Source organism: Pezoporus wallicus, unplaced genomic scaffold (genome assembly GCF_028554395.1).
Source record: "Pezoporus wallicus isolate ANWC-B61680 ecotype Strahan unplaced genomic scaffold, APGP_CSIRO_Pwel_v1 scaffold_6362, whole genome shotgun sequence".
Taxonomy (NCBI): domain Eukaryota; kingdom Metazoa; phylum Chordata; class Aves; order Psittaciformes; family Psittacidae; genus Pezoporus; species Pezoporus wallicus.
The window spans coordinates 5,670,808-5,687,009 of record NW_026637663.1 but is presented as its reverse complement, the minus strand read 5'-3'; the positions used below and the strand labels follow the sequence as shown (position 1 = coordinate 5,687,009).

General features: G+C 39.8%; 1 protein-coding gene across 5 annotated transcripts in view; it reads left to right on the top strand.

Moving 5' to 3' along the window:
- The window catches only part of RPS6KA2 (ribosomal protein S6 kinase A2), a 294,149-nt gene that overhangs the window by 183,844 nt on the left and 94,103 nt on the right, over window positions 1-16,202 (top strand). For all 5 annotated transcript variants that reach the window (XM_057406938.1, XM_057406939.1, XM_057406937.1 and 2 more), the window contains exon 2: window positions 14,432-14,548. Coding sequence is in view for 3 of the 5 variants with exons in the window: in XM_057406937.1 (XP_057262920.1) it covers window positions 14,432-14,548 (117 nt within the window). In the remaining 2 variants the exon portion in view is untranslated. The remainder of the gene's footprint in view (window positions 1-14,431; window positions 14,549-16,202) is intronic.

Sequence of the window (16,202 nt, the reverse complement as noted above, 5' to 3'; positions counted from 1 at the left end):
CTCCCTGCTTACAGGGGAGGTGACAGTACTGGTTGATTAAAAGGGGCATAATTTGTTGCCCCACTTATCTCATTTTGTTGATTAGCTGCAACAGTGATGCCCAATTCACTTTTAAAATGAGTAAATTTGGCACACACGCATGACAGTTCTGCCTTTTCTTGAACTGTCATCAGCAGGCTCTAACTAACTGGCATTCTGCCACTGCGGAAAGCAAGAGTTGTTTTCACTCAGTGCGCATCTTGTGTTCGCCATCTGTATCCTCTGTTTTTAGGGCCTGATCCTGAAAAACTATTATAAAAGCAGTTTCTTCTCTAACATCTACTTGCAGTGTTGGTAATGGAGCTAAAAAGAATAAATCAGAATTATGCCTATTACTAAAGTGAGGGTTTTCTTAGATACAGGCCCTAAATTTGTAAGATGGATCATGAATATTTGCTATGAATCTCGTAATAGTCACCATTTAATAGTATTTATTGTTTTTACAGCCATGTGCACACAGTGTGGGCACTTGCAAAAACGCACAAAACCAGTGTAATATCAGATACCATAAAACAAAATAGTTAAAGGAAAGCAGGATGCAAGCTTGTTACATGTTAAATGGCATTTGCTACACATTCAGTGACATTTGTTAAACCTTAAATGCCAGGGAAGGATTTTCCTCATATCTAACCTGAATCTTTCTTGCTGTGGTTAGGTTTATTGCTCCTGACTTTACATATAATATAATTTAGGTTTGGTGCATGTCTCCAGTCTTGTATGATCAGCCAATTAGTGTAGGCATACATTATAACAGGCATGGTTTGGGGCTTGCAGTTTCCATGCACAGATTAGAAGGTAGGGAACTGCCCCAGTTTAGACCAGCAGCATTAGTGATTTTCCCCAAGTCCCACAGAGGACTGGGATGTGCTTGCGCGACCAAGTCTGAGAGCTCCTCTGATACCCGTCTGCAGTGTTGACACAGATTACAAACCTCTTTGTTGCATTTGCTCAGGATTTCTGTGGCACTTATAATAGCCAAGGGATTACCCTGCAGTGTTGGAACAGTTGTGTAGCTGGGAGATTATGTCAGTTTTGCTTAGTGCAACTCTTTACAACCTGAGCCCTTCTGTCATTGCTTTGAGGCTGTGCTACTGGAACATGCCCTGTGTGTTTTGCCTTATGTCTCTCCTAGAGCTCACCACATTAACAACACATCCTGGCTTCTTTCATGAATGCCACTTCATGAATGTTAGTGAGCTGCAACCTCACTCACCTGCAGCTTAGTTAAGAGTCAGGATTTAAGAGACTGGTTACAGCTCCTTGAGCACAGGGAAGCTGGAGACCTATTTGAGCCTCTCTGGGGCTGGGGATCCTGCTGAGGGGCTGAAGGGCAGCTGCTCCACTCACCTCCCCATCATGCCCTTCATAAGGCTGGCATGGCATGTGGGGACCTGCAGCTGCATCCAGGCGCTGCTTGTGCCCAGCCCAGGCGTACTGCTCCCATTGGCACTCTCCCAGACTCTGCTTGGGACCCAATTTTTGAGACAGGAGTATTGCAAGGAAGGCAGGAGGTTTTCAGGTAGGGCAGGGAGGAACCTGGTTTGCTTGTTTGCTGGTGAAGAAAACACTCTAAGGGATTATGTCTTTCATTGGTGACTAGTGATGGAGAGGTGATCAGGAGCTAACTTGGCTGATAGTATGTGATGGGCTCCTTAAATCTTTAGATAATTTTCAATAGAAAATAAAACTAATTTTCTTCTGATTTTGTTCCAGATAAAACACAGTATACATGTGTCTTTATATAATATGTATTTTCTTGTTAATAATTGGAAATAATGTGCATTTCCTATAATGGTGTATGTTGGGTCAACTTGCAGCCTGTGTACAAAAGGCTGGCTCTATTTTCAGTACCCTTAACTGTGAGAAAAATGGCTTGGATTGCTCTTCTGCTCTCTGCAGTTCCAGGAATCTTAGTTATAGGTGCATCTACTCAACCATTATTGTCCTCAAAACGTAGTTACAGATTGTCGGCATAAAAGTAGTTACAGAAATGAACTGATGTGTATTTTTACTTCCCTTTTACCTCCAAATGAAGACTACTTACACAGCAGTGTTGTATGTCACCCAGCTTTACTTACTGCTTCATATAACTGGAAGTTTAGATATTGCAGCTGTGAAGGGCTATAATTCGTATGTTACTTTACTTTTCAGATAGATCCAGTAACGTAGCTTAATGCAAACTCACTGATGACATCCATGTGTATCTTCACAAGCATAAGGAGGTTTATGAGGACTAAAGATTTTGATATTGCCCTGTACAGAAAGTTTCAGTTATAAATTCAAGGATAGCAGATGTCATTTTATTCTGTCTTTATGGGTAAAGAAGCATTTTGAACATTGAAAATCAATCAGAAAAAAACATGGTCCAAAAATAATGTTTTTGAGAAAACTGAGCATTTAACAAAGCAAACTGCAACTCTGTTTTGGCACACTGGGACCCTGCTGTGTAGTGTCAGACTGTGGCCATGAAAAAGAACAGTTTTAAATGTAAATAACTTTAGGAATACAAACAATGCAAAACTTGTGTCAATTTGTAATCAGCTTTTCATTGTGTTTTACATTATAGATTTTTTTTCTCACAATATTGCTTAAATTACAGAAACTTTACCTCCTATGGCTTCTTGGAAAAAATGTGGCATTGCGCATTGTTTATCATAGGGCAAATGGGGAGAAAAAATGAGCACTGGACTTGCATGTTTCATTAAGCCCTTCTTTGAAGTGCAACTTCATGTGGTTTCAGCTTTCCTCTTTGGCTTTCATTTCTCATCTTCTGATTGTATTGTCTAGTTTTCCTTTGTCCATAATTTTAGCTTCCTGTTGTTACTGATTGATTCAGTTGTTCCATTTAGCATTTAACTGTCTTCATGCTATTTATAAAACATTAATATAGTAAAAAGTGGTGCAGATATGGCTAGTTGGTTAGGGTTGTAAAATAAGACTCAGTATAAAGGGTACAACTTACTGCAGACTTAATTGCCTAGGATTCACTGAGGAGCACAGTAAATAACTTATCTGCAAAGGAACTGCAGTAACTGTTGCTTGCTGTTGTCTGTTTTGTACAGGAGTACTGAGTTCAAGTGAACTTCTGATTTTTTTATGTGGAAAAAGAACTCAGTGATTATACTGTTGCATCAGTTTCTTCTTCATCATTTTGTCTCCCAGCTGCATTAAGGATTTCACTGGCATCGCAGCCCAGTGGAGCCAGCTGGTGATTTTAACTACCAGTGTGGTATGAGTGCCCATCATACAAAGCATCATAAAGCTTTTTTCTTTTATTAGCTTGATATTGTAAAATTGCATTATGCATGTGTGAAGTGTGGCATTGTATTTTGCTGTTTGTTTGTCTTTGTTCAGGTCACTAACTGAAGCAATACTTGAATATTAAAAGTAAAATAGGAAGAATTCCTTCAGTCTGTGCCCATTCAGTTTTCTCTGAATGGAAGGCTAGCCTCCCCAAGGAGTCCCAAAGAGCTTTGTGCCTGCTCTGAACATAGGAACAATCTTGGCACAGTTTACTGTAGACTGGATTTTAATTTCCTCCAGCTCAGTGGGGATACACTTACAGCAGAGCCTATGGGAGTGCACTATGCACCTTTCTGTTGATGGCTCAGAGATAATGAAGATATTTGTGCTATGGTCTTTTTGTAGGTGTAGTTCTATAATCACTTAAGAACAAATCCATATGTTCAGTAGGACAGTAGATACAGGTTGGTCTTCTCTCTCCACCTTGTCTATTTACAGTTTGCAGCAAAGGGGACTGCAGAGTCTACTTATCCTTTGGGATTGGATTACTTTAGTGGGCCAGCAGGAGACTGTCCTACATATCTGCCAAGGCTAGCAGGCCTGAACAAATACAGGCTGTTTGCTCCTTACAACACACAACCATTGAGATTCACAATAAATCTCTTTGAGCCAGAAAAATAAAACTATGGGAGCATCTCACATTGTCTGTTGGAGACTGTAGAAAACCCATAGTGAAAAAGGTGGATTGATCAAAGGCTGGCCTGGAAATATTCAGTATAATGCACTGTCCATCTTTTGAAAAGTGCATGTGTTCTATGCAATGCTAAAGGATTCATGGAGGGAGGTGGGAAGGGAGAATTAATCTGTATCTCAGCTTATCAGCTCAGACTTCCTTTACAGTCAGCAGAGAGAAAAGGGGCACATTTACTAAGTCCTGTTTTAAGAGTCTGATTTTCTCTGATGCAAAGCAAAACCTAAGAGCACCCACTTCTTGTCAGCTGTACAGAAGCTTAGACAGCTCCCTCAGACGAAGGCATATGTTTGGATGAATCCTATTCTGGAAGTACTTCCAGACTTCGGAAGATCGTGGATCAGCTTTGCCTGAACTGCTGTTGATCCATTTCTGTATTTGAGCATATTCATTTAATGGCTCTTTTCCACAAATATATATCTGTTTTATAAATAATAATTAAAATTTAGAAAATCTGTCTGGTGGTATTTAGTAATTTGGCATTGCCATGTTATATGCAAAGCTTTTAATTACTGCAGCTGTGAAGCTGTAATGATAAGCCATCAAGATCCCAATCAGCTGAGAACCAACAAGTTTATCACACATGCACTTTTATTGTGCAAAAACACCTTATATGTTGGAAATCTCTGCAAAAGGGCAAGACTGGTGCAGCAGTTTGACCTCTTCAAAATGGAGTCTTCCAAACAGCGTGGTAAAGGTATTTCTTTGCATTCCAGTGGATTTTCTGCATTTTGTTCATTCTCATTCCTAAAATACACGTATTTTCAGTGTGATGTACATACATAATATATGCCGCTGTTTTGTGCTGTATAACATTGTCATTGTAAGCAGTATTTACCTTCACAGAAAAGAGGATGTGTGGTAATCAGCAGCTTGTTCCTTGGAGAGCCACCGTGTGAATCTTTGAGGGACACAAATTAAACTAGAGGCTTCTTAATAGTTCACAAAGCCACAAGATGTAATGGGCCTTTTCCTGGGCTAGATTTCCAGTAGGCTGCTGAAAGTCTGTTTAGACAAGTACTTGTGTGTGGTAACAGTTCTTAGGCACTGAAATACATACTTCTGCAAATAATGACCTGGGTCTTAGCCATGGACCTAATGAAAGTACGCATCTGAAGAGGTAAATATGCAGTTCCGGTATCCCTTCTTAAATATTTGCCCATGAAACTGGAGCCCAGCATGAGGTGAAGCATTGTCAGGCACTTTGTGTAACAATGGTTTTGTTTTGTCTGTGCTCTTCTTGCAGAAGTTAAAGCATTAAAGCCAGAGTCTACATGAATAAGCAGAGCCTGGATCCACAGCATTCATTTGTGTTTTGGTGGCCCAGTTGAGTTATTGGGTAAGGCTGGGCCCCCAGGGCTCTAGCTGTGCAGCAAAGCCTGGTCCCCATCGTGCTCTCACCCTTTCTTTTGGGAGCAGTTCTGATATATCAGATCTCTCCAGTATATACAAGTATGCTTGCACTCTCTTCCTCAGCCCAAGTGGGTGGCTTGGTATTTAAATGGCATTAAGCTGCTGCATAAAAGAGAAAAAATTGCATTTGAAGTTGTTTACTATTACAGTGATATTATGATATCACTTTATGTACTATGTATGTACTATCATGGTAGTTTGCAGAGTCAAAACAATTTTTTCCCAGTCTTCTCTCAGTTTACTTCTCTGTTAGCATAGACACAAACCACAGTTGTCCTTGACCTGAAAGTTCAGTGTCCTTTTTAATGCTACCTTCTCTCTCTGCCCTCCACATCTTCTTCCCCTGTCAATGTTGTTGCTAAATCTTGTCCTATTTTCTCTAGAATTTCTCTTTTACAAGATCTCCATTCCTGATTCAGCTCCATCACTCTCTCACATTCAGTGCCTTCTATGGTGCTCTAAACTGTGAACAGAGGCATTAAAACTAATTTGTATTTGGCCTGATTCCGTAATGACCTCACATTAATCCGTTTCCCTATTAATTCTCTGCCTGTAAACTGCCACTGAGATAACTAACCTCATTACAACATGTTTTTTCCTAACATAATAGCAACTGTAATAGCAACAGTATTCCAGTTTGTGAAGTACAAGCTGGTCGAACCCTTAGTGGATGCTTAAATTAATTAATGGGAGGCTGCGAAATGTGCTAGCAGGCTAGTATTCTTTTTAGAGAAAAGATGGTAAGTACCAAACCCTACAAGTGGTTTGTAAACAACAGACTTCTTTTTCCTGAACTGACCAATCCAACGCTTTTGAATGTGATTATCTCCTATTACAGCCTTTTGTCCATTACTCCTCACATTTCAAGGTAAAACCTGATCTTTTTTCTGTACTATTCGTATTAAAGATGATTCAAGTCTTTCAAATCGCCATGCAAATACTCCAGGGCTTTGTTACAGCATTTTCTACTTACTGTGCTGTGGTGTCATTTACACTGCTATGGTGAGCAGTGTTTTATTTGGATCGAGAAATGGTGGGGAAATGGTTGCAAATATGTTTTGTTTAAGCATTTTATCTTCCTAATGCAGCTGGAGGTTTTATTTCACACTCAAATGCAGTAGTAAAACATCAGGCACTTTTTTTTCCTATTCTGTGAAGCAGCTGAGTACAGCAATAATGGAACTGGAGCATATTTGGAAGTATTTGTATTTCTTGAATAGTATCCTGAACAGATAGACCTTTTTGTCTGCCTTCTTTGTTATCTGAGCCTAATATCATAGTCTCTGTGCAGTTCATAGCTTTTCCAGGGCTCTTATACTCCAGTAACCCCATGAAAATGGAAGATGGGCTTACCTGCATTTTACAGAGGGAAAGCTGGGACACAGGGCTGTGGGGCTGGCTTTACCCTGTCATGGAAGTGCATGAACAATGGGTTGCCATCACATTAGGACTTCCCACTGAGGGCTGGCACACTGCAGCAGCTGCCAGGCAGCACAGTGAGCAGGCTTCTGTGGTTGGAGGCAGTGGCACTCCTGGGAGGGCTAGGCACCAGATCCAGACTTACTTGCAGTTAGTTCCTTAGTGAATGAGCAGCAAGTGTTCTTCTTTTGCCTTTTCCACAGCAGAAACAGTCTGTGGTGGACCTTACAGGTCTTCTGAGATGTAAAGGCCAAAGGCACACCTGTAAACCATGCCAAGTAAGATGTTAATGAGCATGTTCCTGCTCTTACTTATTGTAGCTTAAAGCAGTATAGCTGAGTTCTTTGTCTTTTAATGGTGTGACTCATTTTGAGACTGTTTCTGTTAAAGTTCACAAATGTATTTGAGTATTTGTAGAGTGCTGCTGTATGAGTAAGGCTGGCCAACTGTTTGTATTTTTTGTGACCAGATGGTTCTGCTTTTGTTCTGCTTGCTTTTTTTAACCCCTTGCTTCAGTAGAGTTTTTGGTTTTGTTTTTAATGAGCCCTTTCTACTCTCCAATCCACATAAACTATTGCAGTTTTCACCAGAATTAGCATAAAGGTTAGAGTTACCCTGGCTAATAATTTGAGTCCAGAGTTGAAAGATCAAGAATTGGCATCTCCTTCTGCTTCATGTGTATCTGCACTTTGAATAAGAAGATGGTTCTCCTCATCCAACTTCAAAGTCATTGTGTTGTGTATATTTGTCCTAGTCAGGAACTGAGTCTGTAAAGACACTATAGTCATTAAATAAAGATCTCCAAGACCAAGGTGTCCGAGTCTGAACTTAAAGAGAAACCGTTTGCAGGTCACCCATTATCATGTATTACTGGAATCATTTCAGATTATTTTTCCATCCATTACTGCAGTACGATATAATTTCACTTTTTTTTTCCTTTTCTTAATTAACACGGTATTCCTATGAAATAACAAAAAGCAAATATGCTTATTTTTCAAACAGGGGAGGATGTAGAAATAATGCCTACTTTACCAGAGCTGCAAAATCCTGGTAACTGGATTATTCCCAACACCTTCGAGTATTTGTAGGTGCCTGGATGCTTCAAGTATCCAAGTTCTTTTGAAAAATATTTAGTTTCAGTGGAAGTTCTGTTAATATTTTCATGGCATGGATCTGCAAACGCCTCTTTTTAATGCCACCAAAAATCTACAGTAGTAGTCTATTTGTGGTTTACAAAATTTTGCAGTAAATATGAATTCACCTCATGCAACTGCAGAAGCCCCATCTCAACAAGTTATCTTAGGCTTTCTTCATTGTTAGCAGAGAGAAATGTGCACTGTTAGGATGTGACATCATCTTATCTCTTATTCATGAAGTGTCTGCTTCTGTCTATTGACTGCAAAGTAAACCTAGACAATTATTTCAAAACATTGTCTCCTGCACTGTAAATACTTGAATTTATTTAGCTGAATCCAGCCCTAAGTGATTCATCAGAGACATTTTAGGAAGTCTGATAGCACAAAATATTGAACCCAGGTTTCCCAGATACTCAAATTTCAAATTCATAGGCTTTGCTTATCTATCCAGCCGATTGTATTCACTGCCTTTGCTGTGATTCGCCTTCACATTTAGTTCGTTTGATTTCAGCTGAACCTCAACTGTAGAGACGTGCATTGCAGAGAGGAAACTTAAAATGTAAGATAAAAAATGAGAGCTGGTGAGAAGTGCGAAGAGAGTGTAATAGGTTCTCTTTGGAAAAAGACGTGCTGAATTTAGCAGGGACTGATAACGTTCTACTCCCCAGAAACCATGCTGAGGTTTTTGGTTTCCACTAAGCTTTCACCTGTTTAATAGAATTCCATATGCAAGATAACACTTTCTATTCACATTTGTGAAAGCTGTGGTGAAGAAATTCCAGGCTCTCTAAAAATCGTTGTGTATTATTTAACTATATATGACCTTTTGAGAAGGTAGGTAACCTTATGCTTGAAAACCAAAGACAGACCTAGCACAATGTCCAGTAAATTCACAGTGAATTCCGCAGGCTTCTCTAAGGGCTCAGTAATTCCAATTCATTGTTGCTAAAGCAAATATTAATTTGACAGTAGAGAACAAAACAACCAGACCCATTTGTAGTATTGTTGCTCAGTTTACATCTTTCCAGACTACAACAAAAGCCAGAACTTGGATTACTAACTATTTAAAATGGAAGATTTCTTTTTCAAAGTTTACTCCAGCTGCTGGAGACTGCTGGGAAGAGGCTAATGAAAATGCTCCTATACATTTTTTTTTTTTTTTTAATGTGAATACTTGTCCTCAAAGAACTGAACACAGGCCAGCAATTCATTTCCTGAACTAAGCAGCATTTGAATAGCCTATTATGTCTTGACAAAAACTACTCTCCTGTGGGTTGAGCCAGGTTAGAACCTGTGAGACAGAGATGGAAACCTGGCCTCATCTTTATCAGATATATCCTGTCTTAACTTTTCCCTTACCAGAGTTTAAAATGTGCTTTCCTAATGGACCGTATTATTTTGGAATGTTGTGTTGCCTGTGTTACTTAGAAGTTAAATAGTTGTGATTTGGGTTTATATGAAGTGGTAACTTGCCGATAGTAGGACTGGTAACAAAGTCTCTCTGTTGAGCATATGCTATGGACTAATTCTCTCAAACAACAATAAATTCTCTTTAAAATTATCATTATTTCCTATTTCCTTTTAGACATTTTAATTCACTTCTTAATTGACCTTAGGCCCTATAACATGCCTAACAGATCTGAAGACTGGAGAACTTGCACATCAGACCTGCACATATTTCATTGGAAAATTAAGCTTGCTCTTTACAGCCATACATGCATGGCAGTCTTGACCTAGTGCAACTGGGGAGATGGCCAGGCAAGGAATAAAAATGAGAGTCCTGTCTTACTGATTTTGCAAAGCAGTAATCGTTGTACATTAATGCCGTAATTTTTTCCTATAGATATGGTTGCATAAAATTGTCTGTTGCTAAAAGTAGCCGATTCTAGAATGACCTCTCTCCACATGCTTCAGACCATTTCAGGAAAGCTTGGCGAGAAAGGTTTTTGTATGTGGTTGAAATATATTGGGTATAATTAAGGTGGTCTTTGGATTTGAGGATGTCCTCAGCTCTGCTCTTTAGAAATCTGTTGGGGAGGAGCCAGACAAGACTCCAAAAGGGATTTCTAAGCCTCTCGGTTTTCTAGGAGGTGTTCCTTCCATAATTTTTTGCTGAGAGGCTGTGAAGCAGGCAAGATGAGAGGTTGTATGGCTGAAAGGAGATACACTCCAGGAAAGCCTGCTTGACTTTTTGTAATCCATTCCCAGGTCTATATTCCTGTGCTTCCCAATCCTACTCAGGCATGTGACAGTGAGTCAGGAAGTATTGTTGCAGTTGGAAGAGGTTTCTGTGGTTGCTCTCCAACAGCTACTGAGCATTAGCTCGTCTCTTTCTCCAAGGAAAATCTTGGATGCATGAGGAAATCTTGGAAGGGATCTGAGATCAGTGCTACAGGGAACAGCTGCTTCCTGGAAGCGCCGAACCAGATGTATCTGTGCCATCCACAGTCACACAGTAAGATCAGAGTCTGTCTTCTTCAATGTCCCAAATGAAAGGAGATCAGAATAGCTCTTCCATTCAAATACTGGGTTACCTGTGTGTCCAAAACTTCTGCCAACTTGGGGGCATGGAGGGATGTCTTTAAGTAAATAATGCAATATGGAATCAGGCCCTGAATAGGTCTTTCTTCTATTACCACAAAGAAGCACTGTCCATTCCTCTTTCATTATGTATTCCAGTTCATTAACCTCCCTCCCTTGGTCCTTCCCCATGCTCGATCATGTGTTTTCTTCAGGCTGCCAAGAACATCCATCTCACTTTTGTCACAGAATGATGTTTTTTGTGCAAACATAAATATTTAGAGAAGTTTAGAAAAGATTAAGCTTCATCAAGTCATGCATTCCCGCTAATGCAGCACTGGGACAAGTCAGCAGGGAGCAAGAGCCCAGGCTGCTGTGCACAGCTGTTGCAAGACCAAACTATGGAACATTCGTTTTTGACTCCACCAACTTCACTGATCAAAACCACTTTGGAAATTGGCTCATGTTTTATTCCAGAATGAAACTCTTTCCATCAAAACAGCTTCTTCAGTGTGCAGGCTTTGTCTGTATTGTGAATCTCTTGCCTCAGTTTTGTTGTTCTTATGCAAATTCCTAATGCTGCACTTGCTGGACTAGTGAAAAATCTCCATGTTAGAGAAGTCCCTAAGATGCAACTCAGAGCAAAAATAATTGTAAGATCTGCCCATGATGCTTATGCTCCAGTGGTTTGGGCTTCACTCTGATCATCAGTACCTGAGAAAAATTATGCCACATTCCATATCAGTTTAACACAGGGAGACTTCAGAAACCATAAATGGTAGGGGAAGTTTTTTTTCTACTGAAGCAAGGAAACAGAAGTCATTCCAGAATTCATGCAGGAAAATAAGTAATAAGAATATCGAAATACATGCAAGGCAAACAGATGCATGTTTGCAAATGCATATGTCCATCTTCAGTCCCAAGTACTGACAGTTTGGCTTTTTTCTCCAGTGGAAGTGGATTTGCCATAATAGTTAAAATATTGTCTGCCTCTTGGAGAGCTCACAAGTAACACACCACTTGTGATGATCAGTGAAAAAGAGTTGGCATGCTTTTTTTTCAGGGCTGCTTTGCTGCCCATTTTTAGTGAGGAGACCACAGGAAATCCACAGGAAATCCTGCCTTCCTAGAAAAATATCCTGCTTCCTCCAGGGACCTGTGAAACAGGCAGCTCAACACGGCTGTGGGCATTTCTGAGCTAGGCAAATCAAAAGAGAATAGTCTTCCTTAGGAAGTGCCTCAAGCCTCTTTGAGACACTGAGAGCCACAGTGGACAAAAAACAGCTGGTCTGATCGAGTATCCATGATATTTTGGGCACGAGTGTTGGACTGGATGACCCCCAGAAGCCCCTCCAACCAATCATAGAATCATAGAATAGTTAGGATTGGAAAAGTCGTGTACTATAAGGTTTTTCAATTTTAAAATGTGTGCTTCTCTGCTAAACACTGCCAGGCTTTGTGTTTGGTCCCATTCCTTTTAAATAATATTTTTCTGAGATTTTAATTAAAGATGCATGTAATTAAAGTGGCGTTTTTATTTCAAGTTATGAATTAATTATACTGTTTCTTTGGGAATGCTAGAATTTTTTAAGCATTCTTCCAGCAAGCTGAATTATTATCACTTTAATGCCTTCAATATATTCTTGTAACTGAGCACATCTCATGAACCTAAAGAGGTACTATTAAATTTAATAGTACAATGAGAAACATGCCTAAGGTTGTAGGCCTGTGACTGATGAGTAATGTGAATGGACAAATTGAAGCTCACTCATGATTTAAACTTGCAAATGTAGCTGGTTGAAAAACAGTCCAGCTTAATTAAAAAGAGGTTTGCTGTTTGTGGTAGATCTCATCCACAGCTTTTGAGATCAAGGTGTCAGCTCAAAGGGGAAGTAAATCTGAGGCAGATATCTGGTGTACGTAAAATTGGGGTTAGCTGCTTTTTTTTCAGAGCTTTGTCTCCCAAATGCATTTCAGAATTCGAATCCACATGCTGCTTTGCATGGTTGCAGCAGATGGTCCTTGCTGTGCTGTGCTTCTGTGCAAAGCACAGATGGGCAAAATAATGAAATAGCGATCAGGTGCACTGAGTTGGGAAAATATGCAGTTTTTTCATCATATGACAGTTGTCAGGGGGTTGTCCACACACAGAGACTGACCTGCAGAAGCCAGTCCTCAAACTCTTCCTGTGCTCACAGGAGAGCAAACTTCCAAGCATACAAGTATAGAGGTGGTCCAGAAGCCTGAGCCCATGGGGAGTAATTTTTAGCCTTAGTGAATAACCACTGAACAAGATGCTTACAGATACTTTACCTAAGTATCCAGTCCAGATACTTTATCTAAGGTGTAATGTGGCAGGGTGGGCTAAGCTCAAAATAATGTTCTTACCAGCGTGCAAGTCTCTTAGTTATAGGCAGTTTACCTAAAGATGCATGTCACACAGTATGAAAGCTCATCATTTCAGAACTTGGTTTCCTTGGGAAACAGCTAATAGTGTGTATAGAATCTGTATCAGTTTACTATTGTTTTTCTCGCCTAGAAGAAACTGAAACATTAATATTTTTAATATGCAAGAGATACTTTGTCTCCCACAGTAATTAAAGCCAGATAAACAAGAGGAGAGATCCTGGCAGTTCTGTACTTTGAAAACCTTTAAATCTGGGAAAACTGGTTTCAAGCATTTCCTTTCAGGCAAACCTTAAGCTAGAGGAATTGGGATCAGAAAAATGAGTTGCTGTGAGATGATGATTATTTTCCATGTTTCTGGTAGCACACACAAAGTACAGGAAGCTTTCCAAACCGAGAGGAGGATATAGTCCCTGTTCCAAAGCACGTGAGTGCAAAGAGGCAGTGTAGAGAGAGGAGGGATGGAGCTACAGTATAAAGAGCAATTAGGGTAATGCTAACCGTGCATCAGGTAAACTACAGTCGATAGAAAGTGATAGCAATTTTTCTGAGCCAACACCCAACAACTGAAATGTAAGTGTACAAAACACCACAGAAATAAAAAGGCTGTAAGCATTCTCTTTTCTCACAACTGTGTCCTTGAAGAGCGGGTCCTTTCTTCCAGGTTTCTTTTCAGCTCAATGACTTTCTGGGTTGATGCAAACTCTGCGTAGTCCCTCTGGGTCTTACATGACCTAGTCACTCTCTTTTTGGAGGAACAAGCCAAAATAAGGTAAACCAAACGACTAAAACAAGCGCCATATGTCACAGTTTGTAAGATGAAAGTCGTATTTCAACTGGTGCATCTATTGACAGTGGAAATATTTTAACAAAAGAACCTGGAAAATCCAAAGTAATTAAAGCTAATTCCTGCCAACAAGAAAGTGTCTGTCTGCCTCCCACCACCATCCCATTTTCACATCTTTATTTATTAATCCTTATGAATAAATTGTTAATTTGTTTTCTATTTAGAGGGTTAATGATAGTTACTTTCCATTCTTTGAGGCAAATAGGGTTCTAGCTGCGCCTTGTCTTCGTTGTCTGCTCAAGAATTGCTGCTAAAGACTAAGGGGGCTGTTTAAGATGGATTTAAGTGGTGCTTTGGGGGAGAATGAGAAAGTCTGTTAAAACAAGTGTGCTGGAGCTTCTACAGTACAGATTTGAATACATGCCACTCTGCTAGCAAGGTCTGTGATGGGCATATTTTTGTGTTTCAGCTTGCGTATTCTATACCTAGTTGTATCTTGAGGGTCAATAAACAGAAGCAGCAAGCCTGGATGTCATAATGTTACCTTCCTCAGCCAGTAACAGCCACGTGGAAAATTTGGACAAGCATTTGTTTCTTTTTTTCAAAATTTCATACCTGAGTGTAGCATTGTAGAAGATGAGATTTTAATAAACTGTGTGTTTCCTTAGGATAACAGCTCTGATTTGGGGATTTTGTTTTTTGTTGTTTCCTTTGCAGGAAGACGGTATCGTGAAGGAAATAGACATCAGTCATCATGTGAAGGAAGGTTTTGAAAAAGCAGATCCTTCTCAGTTTGAACTGCTGAAAGTATTAGGACAAGGTTCATATGGAAAGGTAATTTTTAATGCCATCTAATAACCTAGAGCAATATTGAAAATGTCATGTCCTTTCTCTGAGTTCATTTGCACCAGTAACATTTTTCTAAATTGAATTACATTGCAGAGGCAGACAATCAAGCGCAAACCTCTTCTATCTTATTTTTAATAGCATTTTTGTGCTTTAGATAGATTTTTTGTGTGTGTGTGTGTGTGTGTATAAAGCATTTTAGCAAATGGTGCTTATGTCTCTGGACATTGGCCAATGAGCACAGATGAGCATTAGTGAGCATCACTCTCTAAAAAAATTAGACACCCCCCCCCCTCCCCTCTTTCTGACCTACACAGCAGGGATGTGAATGCACCACTACTGCCTAGTTGGAGAATGAAAACGGGAACCTTCAGAGGCTTAAATAAGTTAGCTGTCTAATTCCCATTGAGGGAAATGGGATCTCAAGCGCATTTCGAAGTCTCAGACTGCTCTTTAGTTCTCACTTAGCAGCCCGTATGCTTTGTTGAAAGGATCCTGGAGTCAAACCCCAGTGCTGAAGAGAGCAGTCATTGTGGTGAGAGAATGGGGGGGGGGGAGCCCTACCTGTATGACCACAAGCTAATTTCTGAGAAAGAACATTTCTGTCTTCAGTCCAAGGCTTTTCTTAATCCCAGAGACAATTCTTCAGCAGAATGTGTCAGTTGGAAATGAGAATAGGAAGAAAAGAGGGAGGAGTCTGTTCAGTCTTAAACTCTTCCCATGGTGTAAATAAAACTTTGAAACCTGTGGAACAGTGAGCTTAATTTAAACCAGGCATTGAAGTCTTTGTCATTTTAAGTCTATTATTTTGTGGAGTTTAAAAAAAATATTTCCCAGCTTTTAACTCAGTGGTGGATCATTCTGGCTAACTTGAAGGACTGTCTTATACCTGAAAGTTGATGTGGTAGTCAGCACAAAGCTGAGCAACCTGATGATGAATCATGGGCATTAGTTTTATTCCTGGGAGAAGCTATACTGAGAGTATTTATCAACCTCCTGACTATTCTAGAATTATATTGATAAGCAAGTCTGCTGGAAGTTCCCTGAGATGAGTGATGCCAAGAAAGTTTGCAGTCACAGCCAAGTTTTTATCTAGAGAATTTCTTGAGAGCAAAGTAATGATACTTGGTTTAAATACTGAAAAATGTAAAAAATGAAAGAACTTAAAATTAGATTTACTGTGTGACTCAGTACAAAAAGGAGAAGAACAGTGGGTTTTCAGGTTATTCAGCTGAGGCCTAAATAATTTCTTGCATGTTTACAGAAGATGTCTTTGGTGGCAGAGGGGGTGCTTGCAACACTCTTGAAAGTGGCAACACTTGCTTAACTTTTTAGGTTGCGATTTGGGTCATACTCCCATTGCTCCAGCTAAGGGAGTTTTGTTGGTTATTGGGTATTGATTTCGAACTAGAAAGCTGAAAGTCATGCTCAGCAACATGCCTGTGCTGTTCTGGCAAACTAGTATAGTATAGCTGATACAACCAGTCAGGTAAGTGCTCCAGGACCACTTGGTGGTTTCAAGAGCAATGAAGCTTTGCCTTTAAGAAGAATCAGAAGGATGATATCATTTTGCAATGCAATGCTTTTTCATTTGCTCTGTTTCCTTTTTGGTTGATGATTATTTTGATGTCCTCTGAAACAG